This window comes from Siniperca chuatsi, linkage group LG7 (genome assembly GCF_020085105.1).
Source record: "Siniperca chuatsi isolate FFG_IHB_CAS linkage group LG7, ASM2008510v1, whole genome shotgun sequence".
NCBI lineage: Eukaryota > Metazoa > Chordata > Actinopteri > Centrarchiformes > Sinipercidae > Siniperca > Siniperca chuatsi.
In genome coordinates, this window is record NC_058048.1 from 16,130,501 (window position 1) to 16,155,858 (window position 25,358).

At 39.2% G+C, this 25,358-nt stretch overlaps 1 protein-coding gene across 1 annotated transcript; it reads right to left on the reverse strand.

Annotated features, from left to right (window-relative positions):
* Nucleotides 1-778: 778 nt before the first annotated feature.
* Nucleotides 779-25,173, reverse strand: gosr1 (golgi SNAP receptor complex member 1). The gene is made up of 9 exons (XM_044202434.1): nucleotides 25,018-25,173; nucleotides 24,380-24,491; nucleotides 22,814-22,901; nucleotides 22,069-22,176; nucleotides 21,727-21,818; nucleotides 16,738-16,812; nucleotides 5,645-5,674; nucleotides 1,637-1,719; nucleotides 779-1,361 (listed from the first exon to the last, which is right to left on the reverse strand). The coding sequence occupies exons 1-9, from the start codon at nucleotides 25,049-25,051 to the stop codon at nucleotides 1,237-1,239; spliced, it is 747 nt and encodes a 248-aa protein (XP_044058369.1). The 5' UTR covers nucleotides 25,052-25,173; the 3' UTR covers nucleotides 779-1,236.
* Between the last annotated feature and the right edge of the window lie 185 nt (nucleotides 25,174-25,358).

Genomic DNA, 25,358 nt, shown 5'->3' on the forward strand with positions numbered 1-25,358 from the left:
AGAAACCGAGAAGTAGGGTACTAAAGGCAAAAGAACTGGCTGGTTTCTTTAAAGAGACTTCATCCAAGATGCTTATTTCACATGAACCTGATAACTCATGTCATGACTGCCATTGTGTGACCTGAGCAACTCTCATCAGTCAAGTTATTGCAAATGCAGATATGAATGTGGATAGGACTGCAACTAATGATTGTTTTCATTATCAATTAATCTGCTGATTATTTTTGTTGATTAATCATTTGATTTATAAAATGTTAAGAAATAGTGAAGAATGTGCATCAGAATTTCCCAGAGCCCTACGTGACTTAATCAAATTGTTTGTTTTGTCTAACCAGCAGTTCAAAAGTCAAAGATATTCAGTTTACTGTATTTTAAAACAAGGAAAGTCAGCAAATTTTCACATTTGAGAAGCTGTTTGGAATTTGTGTTTGAAAAATGTATCAATCAATCAATGAAATTATCAAAATGGTTACAGATAAATTTTCTGATGATTTGTCACATTGATTATTTCAGCTCTAAATATAAATTCAGTGAGAGTGGCCTGGGAGGTTAAGTTGCGGACCATAAACCATAACATCCATGGTTTGAATTCGGCTGGGGACAGCTACAGTTGTTTGTTTTTTTTGAGATATAGAAATGTAGTAAAAATAATAATTTTTATGAGCTCTGCTGTGGCATCCTGATGGTTAAGCTCAGAAACCACTTTTCAGTAGAGTTCAAATCATGTATTTTTAAAAGAAAATGTTTTAAATGTTCAGTATCTAGTAGTGTCACACACTTTTTTTACACATACCGATATGAATAATTTATTATTTCACATTTTACAGCCCACAATGAACTATCCATTCCACTCCATCAATTAAAAAGGACCATTCAACTTAAAATCTTTCCACCTGTGAACATTATGCATCACATATTCGCAGTCTCTTCACACATTCCTCAGTTTCTCTCCAAGCAAGTTATCAGTATAATTTTTTTAAATCTTGTCTTATTTGTACTATTTGGTCTCCCTTCCCCTGTTGGCACCAAACCACCAACCCTCCATCTGTCCCACTGCTAAATACAAGTTCAGCAGTTCATGTTGGCCGAATCTGTTCCCATCCAAGAACTGGACCAACTGTATGTCTTTCTGCTCGGGAGCCTCAAGGGTCCTCCAATCACTGAGCTCAGTCTCCTGGGCTTCCCACGCTACAAAGAGCAATCCAGTTCCATTAAAGATTTCACCAGGCCAGGCTTTCAGTGAAAAGCATAGAGCAGGAGGAGAATGGTGCAGACGCCGATCACTGAGCCAAGGATGAGAGAGTCCCGTCTCTTCCGCAGGTTGATTCTCTGGATGAGATTGTTGATGGTTGGGAAGCGGTCTAAGAAAGTCAAAAGTTAAGGAAGATCACAAATATTTCTATTCCTGAATTTTCAACCCCATTAGAAATAAAAGAAGAAAAACAGCTCTATTTATACTTTTCTTCTTATTTCTGGAAAACAAAGAACCACTTTCCATCATAGAAAAGCAATCTGTGAGCGTTGATTTTTGAAGGGCCAGTAGTACCAGGAACCCTTCAGCTTCCAAGCTATGTGTGCTTTCTTCTACTTGGTTCCACACACACACAACCAGACACACATGCAGCATAAAGGATACTGGCCAGCGTGTTGACCCTGCTCTGTATGGATTTCAGCATGCCCCTTTGGGAGGTCACGTTCTCCTTGGTCGCCATGGCAATACTAAAGAGACAAGAGAGATAAATTAGTTGAGAAGTGACAATATACTGCATGTGGTTGCAGTTATTAGTACTGTAAAGTGCCCTTGACAGCAAGCGAGTCCACATATGATTAGAAATTCAATTCCACCAGGGACGTTTTTGGAGAAACGAGCATCCGGTTTAAAGGATGAGAGGTGGCGCAATTTAAAGCCACAAACTGTCAAGGAGAACAACAGAACCACAGAAAAATAATAAGAAAACATCCTATAATGTAAAGTCTATCCCTAGCTACTGCACCTTACCTAAAAGCAAGATCTTAGGTTAAGTCAAGTTTTGGATGCACAAATGCATATGTGTGATCCAAGAAAAAAAATTATGTTTCTAAACATAATTATTTTCTCAGCCAAAACAACAAAGCATTTTAAGGCAAAAATAGACAATGGAGAGAAAACTATCTGCCGATATTTGATTTAAAATAAACTGTTATGTATTTAAGTACTGTTAATAGTTGCATCTCACTCCAGCAGGTCCACAACTGTCAGTCAAATGAATCCAAATTAAGTGTTCAATCAGATATTTAGCCTGCTGAGAGAGGTTACAAATTAAATGTGTTGTCACCTATTTGATAGCTCTCTAATAAACATTCATACACACTTGACATTATAGGATGTGAAACAATATGGGACTGTGAAACATAGTTTTCAAATCTTGATCTCCTCCTGTGCAATGATTATAAATGGGTATTTAAAGACTACATGTCTATAGGCACGGCATGTCCGTGCTGAAAGGAAGGGAATCATTCTGGGGTGAAACATAAGTCATCCTATCGCGTTCTTCTTCAGCTTTATGTTAGTGCCTACAGTATGTGTGCGAGTCGCCTAGGCTTGTAGAAGGAAGGTATAGAATTGCTATGATATTGTACCTCTCTTGCTCGCTTGGGCCTCAGCAACTTTCAGTGTAGGAAAGTGCAGCTGGCAGGAAAAGTTTCAGGCTCTGTTTGCCCTCTGTGGCATCTGCTTACACACAATAATCAATAGCAGCTACTGAGCCCATCTTTGAGCCCTTCACAGTGGGAGCATTTGAGTAAAAGAAATCAGCTCCCCCAAAAACCACTCGACAAGTAAAAATACTGACGTGAGTATAGTGTTAATATGCTCAAAAAACAGTTGGTACAACAGTTGTTTTTTTTTTCACTGCAAGTAGCATTATGTAACTCTTGAACAGCAGGGTGACAACCAGTAAACACTGGCCACAGGGGACAAACTCCTCCCACCCCAAAGTGACAGAGCCCCAGAGGAGGCAGGTCAAAACAAAGTAAATGAAATCCCCACCACCATGTTAACTCTTTCAGCTGGCAAAGTTGATGAGCAGCAGGCCTAGAGAGAATGTGTGTGAACTTGAATGCAGGTTTTGAGTGAGTAAAGAAAATTTACAGTTTGTAAGGACTGTATGAGTGTGTGGAGGGTGAGGTCATGGCATCTCCTGACAGTCCGCAGTCTTGGCCTGGAGCAGTGTTTTGGGGATCATGTTCTCCCCAGTCAGGAAGAAACACTTTGCTGACTCCAGCAACCTCGACAAGCCTTTATCTCAATGTTAACCAGCTCATGAGAATCAGAGCTGGAGGATAAAGATTCCCTTCACACACTGTGTGTGATCAGTCAGTGATCGCAGTTGAAAAGTGACCTGCATGTGTGGTCTCAGGTTGACAAGTAACCCGTCAAGTTAGGTGAGTTGAAGTCAATTGTATTTATGTAACCCAAAATCACAAATCATAAACCTGCCTTAGAGGGCTTTACAATCTGTTCACCCCTCTATCCTCTAACACTGAGGCCCATTCAGATAAGAAAAACTGCTTGTGAAAGTACGGTTTAAAAAAAGTTTTTTCTGTTTCAAAGCAAACCACAGAATTTATTTTTAAGGTGGATTTTTTATGATATACAATACAGAGAAATGAAAATTAGGGTCTGAGTTGTCAAAGAGGTTACCACAGTAAGAGGACACACCACATACATAAACTTGAAAAGCTGACTGGGTGTTTAATTTTAATATCACTTAATAAAGCAAAATCAGGTAGCAAATAAAGAAATGTTTTTAACTGATATAATATTCAAAATGCAGATAGAGAGATATATGGATTATGGACTATTTTATTTATCAAATAGCTATGATTTGAGATGTGACCAAGCCTGTAGTCTAATGTAACTCATTATCTTGAAATGACACACTTTGAATACTTAGGCACATTCACACAGCAGTTTACATTCAGTATAAATAAAAATGGCCCTTGCCTATCACATCTCTCTGCTTCACTAATGCACCCATGAACAAGCACAATCATGCCTCTTTGACTTAAAAAAGTGCCACTTCAGATTGTTCACATCTACACATCTAACCTTAACAACTTAAATGCTGTATACTCTTTTCCCTTGAGTTTATAAATTACGTTAATTTCAGAGTGTGATAACATCAGTTGTGCAACAATATTAACAACTCCCACATTAATCTTTGGAGGATTAGGATGAGGAAATACAATGGTAAAGGTTGGTTTAAAAAGAAATGTGGGCAGAAACTCAGAAAAGGGCTGTGGAAAATAAAGCTAGGGTTGGGGAAAATAAGCAGGAAACAAAAGATTTCAGAGACAAAATCCGCCAATCAAACCGTTGTTCACGCCAATCCCCAGGTAAGAGTAGTTTGCAAGGAGACACAAGGACTGGAAATGGAAAAGGCAATGGGTCGGAGAGGACCAATGGAGGAAGACGAGAGAAAACAGACTGGAAGGAGACAGGGTAAATGCTAAGAAAGCTATTTGTCATTTGTGCAGGCCTGAAGGGAGAGAAAGGAGGAGGGACTAGTAAAAGATGGATGATACCTATAAATCAGTGAAGTGGGAGGAGTTATTCTGGGCATCCAGGGTTGCACAAGTGACAGTCCCGTTCATTTTATGCACAGACGATATTACGTGACCAGCAGTTGGCAAACTTCCAAGGCTGAATCATCAGTACAAACAATGAACAACGGCACTGGAAAATCCATTGATAAAAAGTCAAGGTCCAAAACAATATACATAAAATCTTTGGGGAAGAAGTCAACTGACTCCTAAAAAGCACTACAGTTAGAAACATTAATTGAGCAAAAAATCTGGTTTCCTGCACTGCTAATGTCAGCCTATGCTTCAGCAGAAAGCATAACATTACAGTCTATGCAAGTTAATTATGGCTATATGTAATGGCTAGTTACGTAAATCAATGTGGTGGCTAGTTATGATGTCCCTAAGTTAGTTAGGTTTTGTTCAAGAAAATAACCACAAAATAAAATTAAATGTTGCAGTCAATTTGTGAAAGCCTGAGCTTCATTCATGTTATTATTATGATAGTCACACTTCCTGTCCACTCGTTTTTGCCTCCTACAAATGCCACAAAAGAAAAACAGTAAAGGCTTACGTTATGCCTGAGCTGTAGTTAGATTGTTCATTTTAAGAGACTACAGCTTTGCCCACTTTTACTTTGCTTTTCATATGACAAAGGCTGAAATGTCAAAACGGTACTGCTCACATTTTTTTTTTCTTTTGTCAGGAGGATGTGTCCTACAGAGACAAAAAGAGATTTATACAGGTCCAAAAGTTTATTTTATTATATTATATTATATTGCTGTTCTAAAATGGAGCTAGGGAGAAAATTTCATTATTTGTTAAATGTATTCATTTCCTCACTCAGCCTTTCTGCAATATAGTGGCCACTGAAGGATGAGGCACAATAAGCAAGCATCGTTTTTCTACAGGTGTCCAAACTAAGCTCAACGGGTATTGTTAGGCTTGACATATCCAGACCATATTAAGGTCTATTTTTACACATACGCACACATACTAAGGATTTAGAGTTAGGTTCAGCAGCTTGATAAGATATGCAAATATGTCTTCCCATATGTGCAAGACAGAAAGCAGGTCTTACCTTATTGTGTCATCCATCAGGCGGTCCGAACTATAAACAAGGAGTGGGAGGGGGGGTGGGGAGAAAAAGAGAAAGAGAGGTTAACTATTGACAAGAGGCAGTGTAGCAAAAACATGGCAAGGTAATAAACAACTGACGTGGGGGTAGTTATCGGTAACTGTCTCAAATTGGCAGTGATCAATACTGAATTCTGATCACGTTACTTGGTAACACTGAGCTGGACAAATTTCATGTTGTTTTGAACTGGATTTCCTTTTCTTCTCTCCATTTTAATCTTATCGACTCCCACGTAGTGATTAACCAATCAGTCTGGCAGAAGACAGCGTAACGTAATTTGAATCTTCGCACTAACATCAGTACGGTCACATTTCTGTGTGTATGTGCTGCTAATTTTTGTGTTGTTCATGTCCTTTGCTTGTGCTAACTGACACAAACAACAGAAAGTTTTATTTGTAAAAATGTTGTGTGGGCAATTGAAACTGCAGCACCAGATGTTAAAAAAATGCAGGTTTTTTTGGAGCAGCCTCCTTTTAGCTTTTATCAGAATGACTCATGTACTAAGTCAATGAGGAATGTATGCCATTGGTCAAAACACTCAAACAGATATATTTACTCCCCTAATCTGTAGTAAATGTAGGAATAAGTACAAGTACAAATCATTTGGCAATTAAAATCCCAAGTAAAATTGCAAACAAATAACTGTGAGCTATTATTAATTTCTGTTTAGCCTTGCGATGAAATAGCGACTGTTAATAATTTGTTTAGTTCAGCTTCTCGTCATGGATGATTCCCACAACAACAAGGAGTCTGGACTACATAGACCAAAAGAGATTAGATTAGATTCTACCTCAGAGATCCTGGCGCTTAATCGTCTGCATAGCTACATCAACGAGGGAGTGTCAAATGATTGCTTTTGTCCTACAGAGAATATTGGAGGGCACACACTCACACCAAAAAAAAAAACCCTCTTATGTTGAAATGGTGTGTGTGTGTGTGTGTGTGTGTGTGTGTGTGTGTGTGTGTGTGTGTGTGTGTGTGTGTGTGTGTGTGTCACACTGGTTTTGTGTCTCAGGTTGCTCATAAACAACAATGGTCTCAGCAGTTTATTCCCTAATTGGAATCAATTTGGATAATGTTCCAGAGAGCTAAAGTAAACCAAACAAACAAAACTGCAGGGATTGTATTTCATAGCTCAACATCCATTCAACAACTCCACATCATCATTGTCATGCTCAATATGTGGTTTCTGTTAAGCTCTTAGCATGCTTATGTATCCAAACAAAGTAATAATAAAGCTAAAACTATCAATGTTACATATTTGTGATTGGTTATACAGCATCATATAATATTGTGTCCAAAGACAGGAGGTGCACATTCAGGTACAAGAAAAACAACAGGCCTTTTTCACAGCAGACATTATGACCTGTCATAGCAGGAAAAGTACGGGTGTTACTAATAACATTAACGATGGCTCTGTTCTATTAATAAGTCATGAGTGTGACAGTGAGCCAGCAAGTTCAATACCAGGAGCCTGAAACTAAAGCAGCTAAATGGAATTCAGCCATCATTTATTTTATTATTTACACCTGTGCCTTTGCCCTACTGCAACATGTTAAAATGTCTTCTGTGAAAAAGGGGAAAAGAAAAGAATCTTAAACGTTGAACGTTCTCCTATACACCTGTTCTAAGTGTATGATAAGTTCATATTTTCTGATCAACTTGTTTTTATCTTGGGCCTTGAGAGAGTGCCATGTCTCTTTTTAATCACTTAATTTAATTTGAAAGTATTCTTTTTTTCATTCATTTTATCACATGGTAAACTTACAGAGAAAGATGGATGAGTGTGTAGGTCTCCTTACATTCAATGGGATGATCTCTCTCTCTGCCCAGCAGTTTTTTTCTATTTAGGCAAAGTGAGGGCGGAAACAGACCATAAAGGCTCCGCATGTGCACATGCACAGTTGGAAAATATGTATGCTGAGTTAACAGTTTTTTTCATCCAACAGATGCTGGGCAGCCCTCAAAGGAGTTTCAAAGATCAAAAATGATGAATTCAAGGAAGACCTAATAATCTCAAATGAATAGCAACTTGATTATTACAGAAGGAGCACTGCAAAGCTTAAGAAGCAAACAGCTAAGTAGCAAATCAAGCTTTGATTCAGGCAGACCAAAAATGATAATACCAAGTAATACTATCAAGAGGTTCTAGTTAAATTTGATTGTGGGCCTCACAAGTGACCGTGACCAGGTCACTTACTGAATGTGGTCAAGTTTTGACAAACTGATCTCTCAGAGGACAGACTCTTTCTGGGTTATATATTGATGTAATCACTGAGATATTGGTCCTGCTAATGACGTGCAAGGTTAGGGCCAAACAGGACTGACCTCAACCAGTAAATGTGGATGAGTTTAATTGCTGTAATCCCAATCTTTATCTCATCTCAACCTTATTAGTCTAGTTTATAGGAATGCTCACTTTTGTACATATTCATTGAAGTCTCTGATATCTTCCTGCAGTTGAGTTTCATTTTGGTCTACATTTAACATAGTTCTTGAAGGGTTACGGGAAAGGTAGGAGGGATTACCATGGACAAGGAACGCGAACAAATGTCAGTGTTGCCCATGAGACTGGACACTGCACAGTCACGGTGTGAGCTGGACAGCCTTCTGTTCTTGGATCAGAGCTCCGCACACAAGCACCAAACTGCTATTTGGCAGTAGTTTGTAATATCATATCTGTTGTCTTTGGTGAAATAGGATGGTAACTGGCACGAAATTCAGAATGAAGGCTGGCAGGCAAGTTCGGCACAAATGGATTGAGGAAGCAGGTGGGTGCAGCACTGATTACTGCAAGTAACAAAGCCCTAACAAAGGCTGTATGTCTTAAACAGAAAGAAATGACATCTTAAGTAGAATGTGGTTAGGCAAAAGCCAGACAGCCACGTGAACCTGGTTATAAGTGATGGAGGAAAAATCATGGTGGACAGACAAACAAGTGACAGAGAAAACTATATCCTTTAACTGTCTGTCTGCTGTCAGTGTTTACCTTATAAATCATGAGCTACAGAGCAAAGGAGAGTGGCTGTGGGCTGAGGGGAGCCTTGATTCATAGAGTTTTTATATGCAGAGATGAGATGGGGCAAAAGATGTGTGCTTTGTTCCCTACATCATCAAGCCGCAGCTGTAGTGGTGAGGTTGATTGTGTCATCACGTTCGTGTATGTGGCCTTCTGTGGTTTCAGCTTTGAGTGGGTTCCTTCCGTTTCCCCTGGTCAGTGGTATTTTGCTGCAGTCATTATATCGCTTGTTAGCTCCAAGCTAATTGCCTTTCCCAGTGTGATGAATCAACCCACCCTGCACACATGCTTCTTTGCCCTCTCTTGTCATTCACACACACACACACACACACACACACACACACACACACACACACACACACAAACAAACATAGAAATGGACACTGCTTACTGCTCACACGCATGTGTCCATTTTTTGTTTGCATTCAAAACTGGCATAGAACAAGTGGCAGTGTTAAGCAGGAATCACTCAAAGCCTAATTAATAAAAATTAATTAAAGATTAATAGATAATCAAAATGATAACTCAATCTTTTCTGTTGACTCATCAATTATTTGAAGAGGTATTCTGAAAGAAAATACTTTCCAGCAACTTTCTGAGAGTAATGCTCTGTCAGGATGGCTTTTAGAGCAATATGAGGCAACTAATAGAATCAGCCAGGTAAACCGAAACATTCATTACTTTGCAAATCTTGGCAACAGTTGCAGAAAGCAAATTACATCAGCAAAGAGGAAAAGTGGTCACAAATCAAAGCTCAGAGCTGATTCAAAATCCACTGTTAGACACTCAACACACCTTATGGATTGTGAGATTCACAGAGATGATTTTTTAGTAACACTGCCATTCACCAACCTTTGTGGCCTAGTAATAGCATAAGAAAGAAGACCTTGACCCTAAAAATGCAAAAAAAAAAAAAAAAAAAAAAAACTCTAAACACTGGGAATCTGTAATAACTAGGGAACTGGGGTTCCATTTTTTTTTTTTTTTTTAATTCAGACACACAACATTTTGAAAGAAGAAAGGCAGACGCTGCCATTTCGATCCTGATCACAACTTTGTGACAGTATTGTTATTGTTTATGTAATGTTAATATTTGTCTGTTCGATCAAATAGCAATGTGTTGTCAGTAACAAGAGCTTCTAACTATTCCTCCATTTTGTTGTTGACAGTGCTGCTGGGACTGGACAGCAGAGAAAAAGCTGTGGTGTAGTGTTTGCTGCTCAGAGATGAGCATTGTTTAAATGGGAGGCCTTTGGGCAAATAAAGAACTAAGCACACAAAGCACAATCAGCGCATACCAGTAAGTAGCAAAACACTTCAAACCCACTGGAATCAATTTATAAAAAATGGCATCTTCTTTCATAGCAAAGTGGCAATAAATGGCACACAGTCCTAATCTTGATTACAGGAAAATACACTTGCGATAGATCATAATGGACTGTTCGATATGAGCTAGTCAATGCATATGGTTGATGCACTCAACAAAAGCTGTGTCACTTAGGTCCAGATCTTTTTTTAGCAGCTTATCTTGACAACCAGCTGGGAGCAAAGCACTGAAATGAACTGGCCCAAAATGCCTCAGACACTTTCACATTCTTGTTGGGTAAACCTCTGACTGAACCTCTAAAGTTTCTGAACTGAATCTGAACTTAACTGTTTGGATCCCTCTGGTGAGCCAGAGAGAGCAGGGCTGCACTTTACCCAAATCCTCAGAGCTCTCCTCTACTGATTACATTAGCATAACTGGCAGCTCAGATCGAACTTCTTAAGATGGGCAACAGGCCAGGCAGACTAAAAGCTGGGGTCTCAAACTTGGGGACAAGATGAGACAGAGAAAGAAAGAAAAAGAGAGAGAGAACAAGAAAGAGGCTGTAGCACGTGGCCACTGTGGCAGGCAAATACTGTTTAAAATGAACTGTTTAAAAACTGTTGATCATGAAGCACCCACAAACATACCTATACTTTTTGATGCCAATTGTGTCTTTTTCATCTGCAGCACTACTTCACTTAGCTATTCAGTTTCAAATGACACTGTTTTTACAGTATATGACATTTTGTTTCAAGTAAGACCTTGCACAAAGTGAGGCAGACTGGAGAAGTGGGTGGGGTTATATTGGCCATCAGGGTTCTGGAAGTAAAAGTCCAAATTATTTTCCCCCATAAATATCTTCTGTTACTGGCCGGTTGAGCATTTCAGTACTTTGGATGGGCAATAAACTGTTCTGGTTTAATCATAGCTATTGAAATGAAAAAGGACCGTATACTGTACATAACAACTTGGTTGCAATTGAGAACTATTTAAAACATGCTAGACCGATTTTCTCGGACTGGCAGGCATCTTTTCCACTGCAACTGCATATGTGGTCCATGGGTCCTGCAGTATTTAGTGCCCTGATTTGATATACCTCACTTTTGAAAAATACACACACAGAGGAGAAACATTTATAACGATGTCTATGACATTAAACATAAGTTGTCCAGGAGATATTTTTACATTTTATTAAAGAGTAACGTGAAACCAAGCTGAAAGGCATTGTTTCCAAAGGTGTGTTCAATTTGTCCACACTTTAAGGCTTTTAGAACTTTTAGATGCTGCATGATTGCATACCAGTCATTGGAAACTAGACTTGCAAGCAAGTATAACAGGGTCCAAGCACCCCCTTGCAATTTGGAACCAGAGGCTCATCGACCCAAGTTGATCGGGAAATTATCAGCCTCGCCAAATAGGGCTTCCAACAACTGGTTTAACACACGTCTGTACGCTCAGGCAGGCTCAGATGTCCTCACACAGTATACAGTGCCAGGAAGTGATCCAGCCTTGGAACCAGAGGATCGTTCAGTCCAACTGCATGCAAAGCCAGAAAGATGTAAGTTGGTGGTTACCAAGGTCACACAGCGAGCTGCAGCAGCAAGTTGAAATAGTTGAACCATCATAAAGTTGAGATAAGTTGATCGTGGTGAATTTCCATTATCGGGATAATAATATCGTAATATCCTCACGAGTGACTCGAAAAGCCCAATGCCAGTTGGACTTTATTTTTGTTGAAGGATAATTCCTGTATTTCTTAAGTCAGGGGTAAATTCTATACACTGATGCAATTGATGAAATTGTTGTCTGTACCATTTGACTTCATGGTAGAGAAGTGAAAAATAGAGCTTGATTTAAAAAATACAGGAATTATCATGTAAGAAAGAACAGACTCACACAATGTTGCTATTTTTATTTATTAATCCTTTATTTACACAAGGGGCCTTATGATTTATGATTACCTTATTTAAGATTGTTTGATTGTTGTTTTTCACTAAAAAGCATGTTCACTACAAATATGTGTGTCCTATCTATGATGCAATACAAACCTTTTTACGGTACCGGCTCCTGAATGACTTTTTTCAATACCAATTTTATAAAATCTATTTTAACAAAAAGAAAATTCAATACACATTACAATTATTCACTTCAAAGGAGGAAGTTGTTCAAAGACCTGGGAGCAGCTGGAGAAACTGTTTTTACTCTGCTCACTTTACTCAACCTGATTAACTGGACTAAAATGAAGAAAATTATGGAATATCTGTACTGTATTGGACTATATAAAAAAATGTCAAAAGGAAAATGAATAACAAACAGTATGGCAGCAATTCACCATTGTAGCTTGGTGGAAGAGGAAGAAGAAAGAAGAAAGAAGAAGAAGAAAGAAGAAAGAAGAAGAAGACTCTCCGCCTCAGCTCCAGGTTATCCATCCCCGTGGTGGCAAAGAGAGTATGCTTTCATCCCAGTGGACGATGTGATAGCTGCACTGGCTAACTAACAAGCAGCATGCACAAAATTCACTGTGCAGATAAGCAGCTGGCGATAAATGAAAAGAAAAAATAACAGCAAGCCCTGTCTCTAGGCATAAGGTAGTGTTTTTCCTGCATGCCTCTACGACATGTAATGTTAGACAGCCAATTACCAGCATTATTAGATCTTGGTACAAGCATGCTGCATGCGTATTGACGCTGATGAGATTTACTCCTTAGGTATCAAAATTTGGTACCGAATGACAAGGAATTTTTGATACTCGATTGTATCAAAGCAAATCGGTCAGTGCCATAAAAGTACCTACGTTCGGTACCCAGCCCTATTGTCGAGATAATATCATGAATCGAAATTATTTTGGCCAAGATAATTGTGACATGAAATTTTCATATCGTCCCATGCCTACTCTGAATGCAGCGGCAAATAGCTGTGTGCGTTCACAAGAGCGGCAGCCCCCCTCCCTCACTTGGCAGCTGCTGCCAACGTCTGCCGTGTTTACATTGAAAACAATGGAGGTGGAGGTGGCAACCGCTCACTGTCTGAAAGCACCTTAAGTGTCACTCTTATTACCATCATCTGCTGGAACAACAGTTTTTCAAACATATTGTGTAGGCAGGTCTGACTGATGTGGATTTCTACAAGGTTAATCACTACCAGCAAAAACTAGAGAGGAGGCTATCTTAAAAATTAATCTAGGCATGTCTGTCTCATTAGGTTCTGTTGAGAATGAAAGCAGGCTGGCAAGCACTCCACCCACCGCAGTCATTTGTAGATTAACTGGAAGGGACTTGGGGCTTGGACTTTTTTTTCGTTAGGGAGTGATTAGTCTTAGCTGATCAGTTTGGCAAAGCTGGTGCCATCACTTGCCAATATATTAGATTCAAACACACACACACACACTATACAATACTTCCTACATTGTTTGTGCAAATTTATAGCAATCTAACATTACATTATCTACCCTAAAACCATTGTAAGAACAGAAGATTTTAATCCTCATCTAGGCTTACTTGTCTAAGGTAAAAAGCCAAAGGCACAAAACAGGGTTTTATCACAAGTTGAGCTACAAAATCACAACTCCTCAAACAGCTCTCTATAACAGGGTGCAAATATTAAATAAAAAAAATATGTCCAGAATGTTTCTAGATCACGTAAGTTCACATAAGGGATACCTCATTATTCATAAAACTTTTGAAAAGAGAGCATCACAGACTGTGTCAGGAAGCATGAAGCATGAAAAAGATAAAAAGCATTTTAACTCACATCTCTCCACTTTATCGAGTATCCGTGCTCTGCCTTCAGACCACTGCTCTGGCCACTAACACATTTTAGTCATTTTCTCTAAAGGCCCTCTTTCCTGTTTTATGGCTCTAACAGGATCAATCAAGCGTAACTCGATCCTCATCTCCAATCTCTCCCATCTCTGTCAATGGTCTGGGGAAGCCCTATAATATGGGTTGTGGCTTAATAAGATAATTTCATTATCGGTATCCTGATCAATTGTGCTGGATTGGCACAAGAGCGTGACTGCTGGGAATGCACATGGCTGCAGCAAGCCGGAGGAGGTTCAGCACAGTGTGTCACTAGCAAATCCTGTTCTCATTTTACATTTCTAAGATTATTTTATCAGCAGTATTGAGTTTTGCTATTTGGAGCCAAGTTTGAATAAATGAGGAAAGAGAGGGTCTTCTCTTCTATTTCCTGAAAAACCACATTATCTAGAACAAAATTCTTACTTTCCTTTCTCAAGCCAGAATACAAGGTACGCAGCAGATACAAGTAACCGTATGACTGATTTTTCAGGTCCACTCCCTTAGTGACAGGACAGGAAGAATTATTCTCTCTGCTTCAGTACTTGAATCCATTAAAGCATTCACTTGGGTCTTTCCTAGTAGTGTCATATTGAGTATCACGATGCAATATGCACAAGCACTTAAAAAGTCTAGAAGTGATAGCATTGGAGCTACATCACTCTCTCAGTAAACCTCTTTCCTCGGAGTCCTGAACCTTTGTTTGTATACCACATTGCGTGGAACGCATTGGAATCATTTTTATGTGATGTAACATGAGGCCAGGGACAACTTTGACTGAATGAATGTAACTAGTAGTGAAAATACCGATTTTTATAATGATTTTGACAACAATCAGCCGGATCAGATCGGTGCATCCCTCCTGTAAACCATTAAAGGGCATTTGCACTGAACTGCTGATAACTAAAGGAAAGATTGAATGGTGAATCCCAGTAACGACTGCACGCCGGGCGATAATTGTCCAGCAATCCTTAAAGGAACATTGAGTTGAAATTATGTGGCCACCAAATCCCCCAAACACATGAAGCACAGATTTCTGGATCAGATTTTTATCACCATACACTACAGACCGCCTGTTACTGCCACAAAGAATGGCAGCTGTTATAGAAACAGGGCCAAAAGTGGACTGAAGTGGTACTTAACAGGGTTTTTCTAAGTCACACTTCATTCAGCTGAAAATATTGATGCATTACAAGTGCCCTGAAGATTGTCACTGCTCAACCCTCAAAAGAAAATCTAATAATATTGTCTATAGATGCAATTACACATGTGTTGCAAAGGCCTGACAAAAAAAACACACTCACACATACAAATATACACATTTGTGTGTGTATACCCACACACATGCAAATACTGTATATGTACAAGGCGTATTAGGAAAGTGGATTTACTGTCCCCCTTAACATGCTGCCACCCACTCCTTGTCAGGCTTCTTTGTGTTACTTTATTTTTTTGCTAATTGATAAGGAAATCTGCTGAGCCAGTCAAATTACTGGACCTGAACAATTCTGTGTATGTTGATAATGATATAGTCATCCAAAGTGTACATGGTGAAAGACTGGGGAAGTAATTGAAATGCAGATCAGTATTTTGCACATACAGTACTAGAACTTTGGCAAAAGAGTTCGTGGAACAATGCAAAACCACATTAGTGTTCACGAAAAACTCTTTGAATTTTCGAGAACTGCCATGGGATTGCAGGATTATTTTATTAGACGGCATTGTATTTTAAAGGTGTTCGTGTTGTTGAGTTTACCTCGTGTATACGAGTCACTCCATAAACCCCTTTTCATTTCATAAATTGAAAGATAAACATTAGCCATGCCATGTCAGAGCAGGTGAAGCCTGTTTTGAAATGAATTAAGAGATCTTTGATGGGGAATAATTGAGGCATTGTTCCTTTGAGAGGTTGAAACAGGAAACATTTAGCTAAAGAGAAAATCAATCAGACTGATCCAAATTATCAGATGGGATCCTCAAGCCTGGGCAATGTTAAAAGCTCTTCTGTGGTTTATTTGTGTTTTGTTTGAGTGTGTGCTTGTGTGTGTGCCCTGCTGACTTCCAATTTTACTTTCCACACAGGGTACCTCTCTCTCTCTCTCACACACACACACACACACACACACACACACACACACACACACACAGACACACAGACACACAGACACACATTCACACACATACAGATTTCACAAACTTTATTACCTCATGCCATTCTGCAGTGCTTGAGAGTCAGCCAAATGATAGTAGGACACTAATGAGGTTGTTGGCAGATCATGGTTTGACCTACTGTGTCTTTATGAAAAGTCTGCCTAACTTTTTACAGCTTTAAGATGCAAAGTTATGCAATCGATGCAATAATGTGTGTTACGAATTAGCTTACAACAATTCAGCCTACAGCTAAATCTACACCTCACTGCTGATATTTTTTCAACAGGGCATTAAGTAAAGCACAAATGGTTTTTGTCTCAACTAGCCAGGAAAGCACTCAAATCCAATCTACATTTTTCTTTGTCCTGAATTATACAACAAACTTTAGATTAATGAATGCAACATCATGAAAAAGTGGCCTCCCATTTGAGAGTAAAGGCATATAGAGATTAAGTGCCATGGGGTGCCAGGTCTTAACAAGCAAACATCAGTAACCAGTGTTATTCCGAATGGCTGTGATGCACCATCCAGATGAGTTATCCCTGCTCTAAATTCTGGAAAGCTGAGGCTACTGCTTTGCCAGGAAAGGCTGTACAGTTCTGGAAAAATGGCAGCTATATTCTACTTTGAACTGCTGAGATTGATATGCAAAAACAAACTAATAAATATCCTTAAACACTGCTCCGAGTGAATTAAAAAGTTGCATTCTTCATTATTTCAAATTCATCAAATATGGCAAAGAAAGGTGATGGGGACTTACTTTCTCAGATGCTCGTGCTCCTTTAGAAACAGCTCTGTTCTTCTGTTGTTGACCCCAGAGCCACTCTTGTATGTCCTGAAAAAGGCATGCAGATAAACTGGTAAAAAAAATAACACTGGTTACTTTGAATAAAGTCACAAATTAAAGAAAGTTATGTAACAATATTTGCTATTTTTGTAATGTGACACAACATTCGAAGACAGTGAGAGAAGAGTAATTTTCTGCATTCAGTGACAAAGTTATGTCATCCAAGTCGAAAACTTAAAAAAAGACCCAGACCTCAGAACCATACATATGATGACACCTTGAAATAAAGTCTTAGGATCCTGACAGACCAAGCGGACAGTTAATAGTCGACAGCCTAGAGCCTGATCATCGGCTATAGCTTTTGCAGTATGTCGGGAACTAATGATCCTCGTCTGTATATATCACCAGGCGTTGGAATCAGTCGGTCAGAGAAAGAACTATCTGAACGACTAAGTTTTTCATCATCACCACCTTTTCTTTTCCTCATCCACAGTCAAAAGACCACAGGGTGAAAATGTTTGGCTAGTTTGTTTTGCAAAGTGAGGCGATTATCTGTCTGTTTTTGTCTACGCAGGCTCTTTAAAGCCGCCCCGTAAAGGCCTTACATGTCCATCCCACCGAAAATTAGGGACCTATTGGCATGGTAAAAGGCGTTGCTCACCTTAACAGTGTGGTGGAGCTTTGCTGGTTCACACAAACTGCAATTTAATCTGATCTACTGACAAAAAGTACTGGTGTAACTGCTGTGTAGACCAATTTTTATCACATAGCAGTTGGCGCCAATACCACTGCATTCCCTGTACCTGCTTTACAGTAAAAGCCTTCTTGTGGTTCACCAGTGGAAAGCTTTTAATGTGAAGCAAGCAGCAAGCAGGAAATATTTGGTTTGCATTAGCAGTAACTTAACACAGCAAATACATCACCAGCATGGTTGTAGTCGAGCAGATCAGAAAACAGTTATCGGTTGGCTGAAAGCAAGAACAGGACGGTACAGCAGGAGTGGAACAACCCACTTTACATTACACAGGAGCTTCTACCATACTGAAAGTTGAACAAAGCAAGCCTTTTAAAAATGTTGCCTTCTCTCTGGTCACCTGAATGACCACGCATGTTGAGCCAAGTTGTTTACTGCACCAACACAACTTGGAAGGGCAGAGGTGGCCATCCTGTTCCCAAGCACGGCCATAAATAGCTAGCCAGCCTGGTTCTCTCCCTGCTATGAAGCAGCAATGGAAATGCATAAAATCACAGCTCGGCATGCCAGCTAAACACAGTTAAAAATTCCATACTGGGCAGTGGGAAAGTGCCAAAAGAGCTGCTTGGCCTGACCTCCTCCTGTACAACAATGACAACGATTCAGAGTGGGTGGATGGGAGTCTAGAACGGTTAATAAACTATTTATTTTGTTCACTATGGCTTACAATTCTTATACTACTCTATGCATCATCTATGTAAGAGACCACTAATTCCATGGAACAGAAATGAAGCAGTGTACTGTATTACTGAGCTATCTGGTAGCAAAGCAGTCAAAGTTAATGGATGGGTTGTTATACCACCACTCAGAGCGAACACATCACACCCATTCTCTTTTGCTTGATGCAACTCTAGCTATCAGCCTCTGTGAACAGCTGACTCCCAGTACTCTCCTGGGTTTCTGGTCATTTAACACAGCCCCACCCTACTGTTGGAGCGACAATGAGATAAAGAACAGAGGATGAGGGGGGAAACTGGGAAACGTAGTATGCGCACACACATATACCATAAACATCCTACAACACCCAGCTAACTGCAAGCAGTCCAAGAACAAATGTGCCTACTCCATCCCCAGTGCGCCATCCAAAGCCGTTAAATGGAAATACTATATGCAGTGCACACACAGCACACTCCACAGTGGCTGCCTTGAGTCCAAGCTGGTCGCCCCAGGAGCAGAGCTGATGCCTTAGTGGGGCCAGAATTGCCTGTACAGACAGCCAGCTTCATCATTCCAGCAAGGCTTTTTAAAAGGGCACCAATGTAAATCACAGTCTAGCTGTCATTTTTGTTGCTGACATTTAGAATCAAAGCAGGAGCAGAGGGAGCGTTAGGTCTGAGCTCAGTTATGAGCGACGCAGCTGTGTGTGCGCGCGTGTGTGTGTGTGTGTGTGTGCACATGTGTGCGCATATTTGCACGTGTGTTCTGCTGACAGGGTCTGCGAGCACACTGAAAGATATCGATAAGACTGTTTGATAAAATGTCATATTGCTCATATAGGTGCTTGCATAAATGAGACAGTGTGCACTATTTCTTTTAATCAGTATGGATTTTTTGCGTGTGCAGTGTGCATACACTTTACATGAACAATTTACAGTGAACAGTGCCCTGGCCAGGTTTACTCCATGCCCAAGATCTCTACTGCCCTCTACCTGACAAAAGGGACAAAAGGCTCAGCTGCAGCAGAAACATTCATCACTGTATCAATGGCATGAAAGCCTACAAATACAACTGACCTTAACGTTTTGCTTTCCAAACACAACTTAATCCGCAATATATTACATTAAAAAATTTTAAAACGGTGACCCTTTTCACTTTTATTATTATTATGCTGTTGTTATGATGCAAGTACTAAACTAAGCTCCTCTATCCAAGAACAAACCTATCTGACTTTTGTTGTGAAATCACAAAGTCAAAATATCGGGCCCCAGCTTCTGTTATTGGGAGAAAATATTTTTGTAATTTTTATTTTTCTTACAGCAAATTTTTTTACTTATTTATTTTTATTTAAGTAAACTTAATAAAATGGTGATCACTGATTTTCACTGTACGTGTTAGCAAGTTAGCTCACAGTTTTGTTATTCCTCACAAACTGTATTACAGTCAAGGCAGTTCAACAGATCAAGTCTTGATCAAATCTGTCCAGGATACAGCTGCTTTCATATATTCTCAAGCCCTAATTTATCACTTTCTCATGCCCCACCAGCAAAGGTCAATGAGGGAGTTTAGGGGAATATTGCTCTTCAAAAGATATGGCCTCATGTTAAGCATGACTCGACATCTCACTGCACTGTGCTATAACAGTAGCAGTTGTAATTCCCCTACTTGTAAGCTCAGATGGTTTCCTCATTAACAGCCCCTGGGCACATTAGTCATCGTTAGGCTGAGCACTGGGTCAACAACAATGGCTCATTTCTATGCATTAGATTCATCAGCACTGAGTCTATTAGTAGGGTCAGTGGCACTCCTTAGCAATGTGATTTAATGAGAAGATTGAGTGAACTGTTGCATGTAGTGCTGACCCCACAGGATGTTACTAACTACTACTAGTAGATATACAGTTAAAATTTTATTGTTTATGTGTTAGATAATAATGGCTTGGGGTACACTGATATAAGTAGTATTAAATACTTAAAAAATACAGAAATAGAAATTTAGAAATAAAGCACTGTCACGATAAACATTATAAACATTATACTTTGTTCATTTATACATAAAGAAAAAAAGCTGTTGAGAGCAAAATCAGTGTGTTCCTCCTCAACAGAGTCTTCCAGAAATTAATGCAGATACAACGACAGCATCATTCCTTAACTCCTATCTTAATATTAATGGGATTTTCTTACTACAATAATCATATGAATAACAGTAGCAACAACAATAATAATAATACCAGTAATATTTTAAGAGATAGTTATTCAATGGTCCAAGAGGCATTTTAGTCAATGTGGGCAAAGCAATCCGAGATCTGTGCATGTCCCTGTATGTGTATGTAGTTTCATCAAGTCTATGGAAGCACATGATTTTGGATTTAGCAACACCATTTAAAAAGACTGATTCAATATAGAGGTGACCTGAAAATGTACAGTATGAGTTAACTGTATAAAGTCTGGTTTTTCAAAATGAAAATCACACTGTTGTAGACTGTGAGCTGCACAGTTTTTCCTTATGTGTGTGATGAGCTTGAGTACATTTGCTAATAGTCAGTCTCTTATATTAAGTAGCAAGCCAAGCTCTTCTGCATTCTCTACAGAAAACATGAAGGCAGCCTGTATAACTGTTAATGGCCGGTTACTACACTGATATAACATTTTACTGGTAAAAACCAATGAGAATTGAAGGAATCAAATGATTTAGTAATATGAGGACTGAACCTATCATGAACTACTAAGAACACACCTTTAAATGGGTTTATGTGTGAAAAATACTTTAAATATACAGATAAGCCCCCACAGAAGACATTTTAATGTTGCATTGTGAGAGATTAATGAGAAAGAGTTATGATATAAAGGGACTGTGATGCCTATGGAACATGTATGACTGTATGAAGCATCCGCAGTCTATCTGCATACTAGCTGGATGGAGGGGGATCAACAGGAATCCTGCAGTGCTCACCGTATGCTCAGTGCTGTGTCTTACAGATCAATAAGCCATTACAAAAAAAAAAAAACGACAAGAGTCATGGTCTGGGGGAGCCTCCATTTCATTTCAATACACTCACAACTGAACCAATCTGAGGAGAGGACACACTTTCTCAATACAAGGCCAAAGAGGCCATGAATCTTCTTAGGTTTTAATGGTCAACATTTTTCAAGAGCGTGCCAAGTGGAAGTCAAGGTTCAACTATCTCCCTAAGGTATAAGGTCTACAACACAGAAGCACTGAGTAATGCTTGGCAGTTTTTATTCCTTCACAGCCACTAAGATCAAACACAAGCAATGCATCACATGACGATAGTATTTGTTTTGTATGCAGTACCATGTACAGTTTCATGTGAGACAATAAGATGGTATAAGGTGGCTCTGACCACCCATTTACTGTACCTTCACCAGTCAATACATTTAATCATTTATCAGTAGTTATATGCATTGAAATTGCTTTTACAGTGTGAATAAGAAACTACATACCGACCATATTTACATAACTGTGAACACATACTGGTCTATTAGCTGCATGGCCAAATTAATCATGAGGTGGTGTGACTGAGTACTCACTCAATGTCTTTCCTGACAGACCCAAGCAGGTCTTCCCTTTCCCGGATGGCCAAGAAGTTGCCTTTGGTTTTGTGGAATTCATGTGTGTAATCCTGCATAGAAAACAAATAAAAGTGAAAATGAAGAAGAACAAAGAGTAAACACCAAGAGGACAAAATGGAAACACTGAGGCATGTGTGCTTCATAGTATAGTTGTGTTCTACAGTGAATTGCAGAGTGTTTTTACCAAACAGGTGTTTTACAGAAAACAAAAAATGTAAAGTAAAATACATAAAGAGTATAGAAAATAGATGAGCAAGAAGAATAAACGAAAATTAAATTGAGAAGAATAAGAGGGCAAACCTGTAGGATATCTCTGTGTCTCTGGAGCGTGTGCATGAGTGCAGCATTGAGAGAGGCCGTGCCCGGGGCGTTGGTGTACTCCGCCATCTTGTCATTCACTGCAGTCAGCTGACAGAGAAAATTAATGGATGGACAGGTGGAAGGAAAACACATTAGGGAAACCAGGTGATCAGCAGATAAGGTAAAGACCCACACAGAATCCCAATACAACATGCTACATATGCAAAACACGATAACACACACATTCAGCATGTGTCAATTCCAGGATGTACACTTTATGTCACAGGGATGTCTTTCATGGCAAATAGCCAAATGATACAACATATCCCATGGATAAATTAATTTTACCTTTTTGTGATCAGAAGTGCACAATATTATTATTATAATGTAGCTGTTGATTCTGACTTACAGCGCTTGTATTCGTGTCATTAACTTTAGAAAAAATACTGTATTGTAAAATTCTACTCCTCTTATGATCTCTTGTTGTTTGCTGAGTCTGCTTTTGAACTGTCCCATGAGGAATTGAAAGAAGTATTATGAATCTTACATTTTTGAGTGTAACTGAATCAAATACATTTAAGCATTAGAGGGTCCAATGGAAATCATGCGGAGAAATGGAGCCTCCAGTCTGCTCTTTCCTCGATGAAAGACAAGAGCCTTGGCATAAATCCAGGGCTGTTCTTATTGCTTATTTTGTCTTTTTGCTGGCCTTTCACGAGTCACTGGCCCATGAGAATTTACTTACTTTGGCCAGCAGCTGTTCAATCTCCACTGACATTGTGTCAAACATCCTGTCCTGGGTAGAGTTGTTTAGCAGTGGGGTGGTGTCTGACCTTGAGGAGGAAAAACAAAGAATGGAAAACAAATAGAAAGTTGACTTAAAGTGGTTTGTTTGTACAAAGCTTTACAAATATACTGGCATTGATTTTAGTTGTCTCAGTGATTAAATGATACATTGATGGAATTAAATGTTAAGTTTAGCACAAAAACCTGATATTAAAGAATTCATGCTTGTGTGAAGAATCTTCTGCACTTGGGTTCAAACTGTGTAAACTGCATGAAAACATTTTTGGCATGAGTTAAGTCCAAATGAAAATAAAGGTTGAATTAGAAATAATTCACAATGAACTTTATTTACGACTGTTCATCTAAAATGTTTTATTAACACCATCCACATAGCAACCAAAGTAGGCATGACTTAAGACACTACTCCCCCCATACACAGATCTTAAGTGTGATTAACATTTTTTTAGATTTAAATTACACGGGTAGTTATGGGTTTTTAAGCTGGTGATGGTTTAGTGAATGTCCTAAGTAAGGATGCATCAATAGAAACATACACTGGTTGTTGCTAACAAAGAAGCACTTATAAACAGATGACTATTTCTAGTCAAATTATTTTCAAGAATCAAAATCTAAAGGTGTGTTTCATCCTTACAGCTCGCAAGTAGTGGTTTGATTACCAAAAGAAACAACCGTGCACTAGTGTTAGAATAATAAGATCCATGGGGAAGTCCTCCTTCACTTGCTTCCCTCCTAGGATATATCATAGCTAGTGAACAACACCCTTGGAGTTGGTATGAGATCAATGTATTGTTCATAGAGACTTCCTTCCTGCAGCCAACACTTTGCAGGAGCCTCCACCCACATATCCAGACCTCTGACCACTACAACCTGGGCCACATTTGTACCTTCAGTAACCTTGAGATTTTATAATTCTCACTAACTCAAGGACATGCCCTACATAGATTATTCCCCTCATATTGATTAAGTATTAGGTATGCATCCCTTCACTTACACAAATGAGAGGGACTTCATTGGGACTGCAACTAACAATTATTTTCCTTACCAATTAATCTGACAAATATTTTCTCAATTAATCCTTTGGTCTTCAAAATGTCAATAAAAACCCAATGATATTCAATTTACTATGATATATGACAAAGAAAAGCAGCAAACCCTTACATTTGAGAAGCTGAAATCATAAAAGTTTTGGCATGTATACTTGAAAACTGACCGACATGATTAATTGATTATCAAAATAGTTACTGATTAATTTTCTGTTTTGCTGGACTTGTTGTTTCAGCTCTAACATTACTATTTTAACCATCACATCAACTCAACCTATCAATCCCAATCAGGTCGGATGTGTTCTTGCCTTGATTTACTTGGTGTACTTGGAGTAGTTCGTTAACTGTGCAGTCTCCAGTCAAGCTACCCATGCCTTACTACCAGTATGAATAAGAATTATACAGACTTTTGCCTTAGTCGGTTGTTAGCTCTGCAGGTGTGACAGAAAACTTGATCTTACGTGTCTCCTCGACGTCCATCCCTGGAGCTGCTGTAGCTGGTGCACAGTTTACTGAAGGAGACCAACTTTAGGTCAAGTTCATTCTCCAACTGTCTTGCCTGCTTTCGCAGATCTGCACACACACACACGCGCGCGCGCGCGCACACACACAGACAGACAAAACATTTTAAAACTTAACAACGGTTCATTTTAGTTTGCTGACAAAGCCAAAGCAATGACAACGTTATTACAACAACGCTTATTAACTTGTACCATTGGAGTAAGCTGAAAGAGCCAACTATTTTCAATATCATCCGAGGGGAAAATTAAGACAACGATTTCTACTAATTATCATCTAATAAGTGTAACAGTCGGTACAGCGGACTCTCAGTGTGTCTAGCTGATAAACCGTTTAAAGTGGCGACACAGATTTAACAGCTTAATGAATAACGTTAACTTAATTGGCGATATTATAGCTAGCTTGTTGGGAGCTAACGTTGGTCGTAGAGATACGTAGGTTATGTGTTTAACCCATGGGTGTATGAGCCAAACGCGCCGACAGTGACACCGGCAAATTAATTGTTGACATTAGGAATACTGTACTAGATGTTGCTGCGAACAAAGTTTACTGTAAATCGAGTCAAATTTTGCTACTTTACCTTCCCAATAGTTGCTGCCTCCTATGCCTGCCATCTTTGTTGTTCTGCTACGTCACCAAGTTCCGGGGTGTGTCACGTGTCAGTAGAAGACGTCTACCATGACGTCTACTTAAAATTTAAAAATATTGCTTTTCTCGCCCTCAGCTGAGCCTCTCAGGTAGCACTCTACCCAGGCTCCACATGTACCAACCCTAATCATTGACTGTATACAGTCTGTAGCTCCAATAATACAGACAGCGTCATCTAGAGGCCATATGGGGCTTCCACAATAAGGTTCAACAATTACAGTTATGTTTAGCTTAAAGAAGCATCCTATTGGTTCAGAAAATAATCTTGAACAT

Bases quoted from the DNA above. Each gene is read 5' to 3' on its own strand.
- gosr1 (XM_044202434.1), bottom strand. From the start codon at position 25,051: ATGGCAGGCATAGGAGGCAGCAACTATTGGGAAG. The intron at 5,675-16,737 runs GTAAGTCCCCAT...CCTTGTTTATAG, and splicing joins GAGCACGAGCATCTGAGAAA to TTCGGACCGCCTGATGGATG. The intron at 1,362-1,636 runs GTATCCTTTATG...TGACTTTCTTAG, and splicing joins CAGGGTCAACACGCTGGCCA to ACCGCTTCCCAACCATCAAC.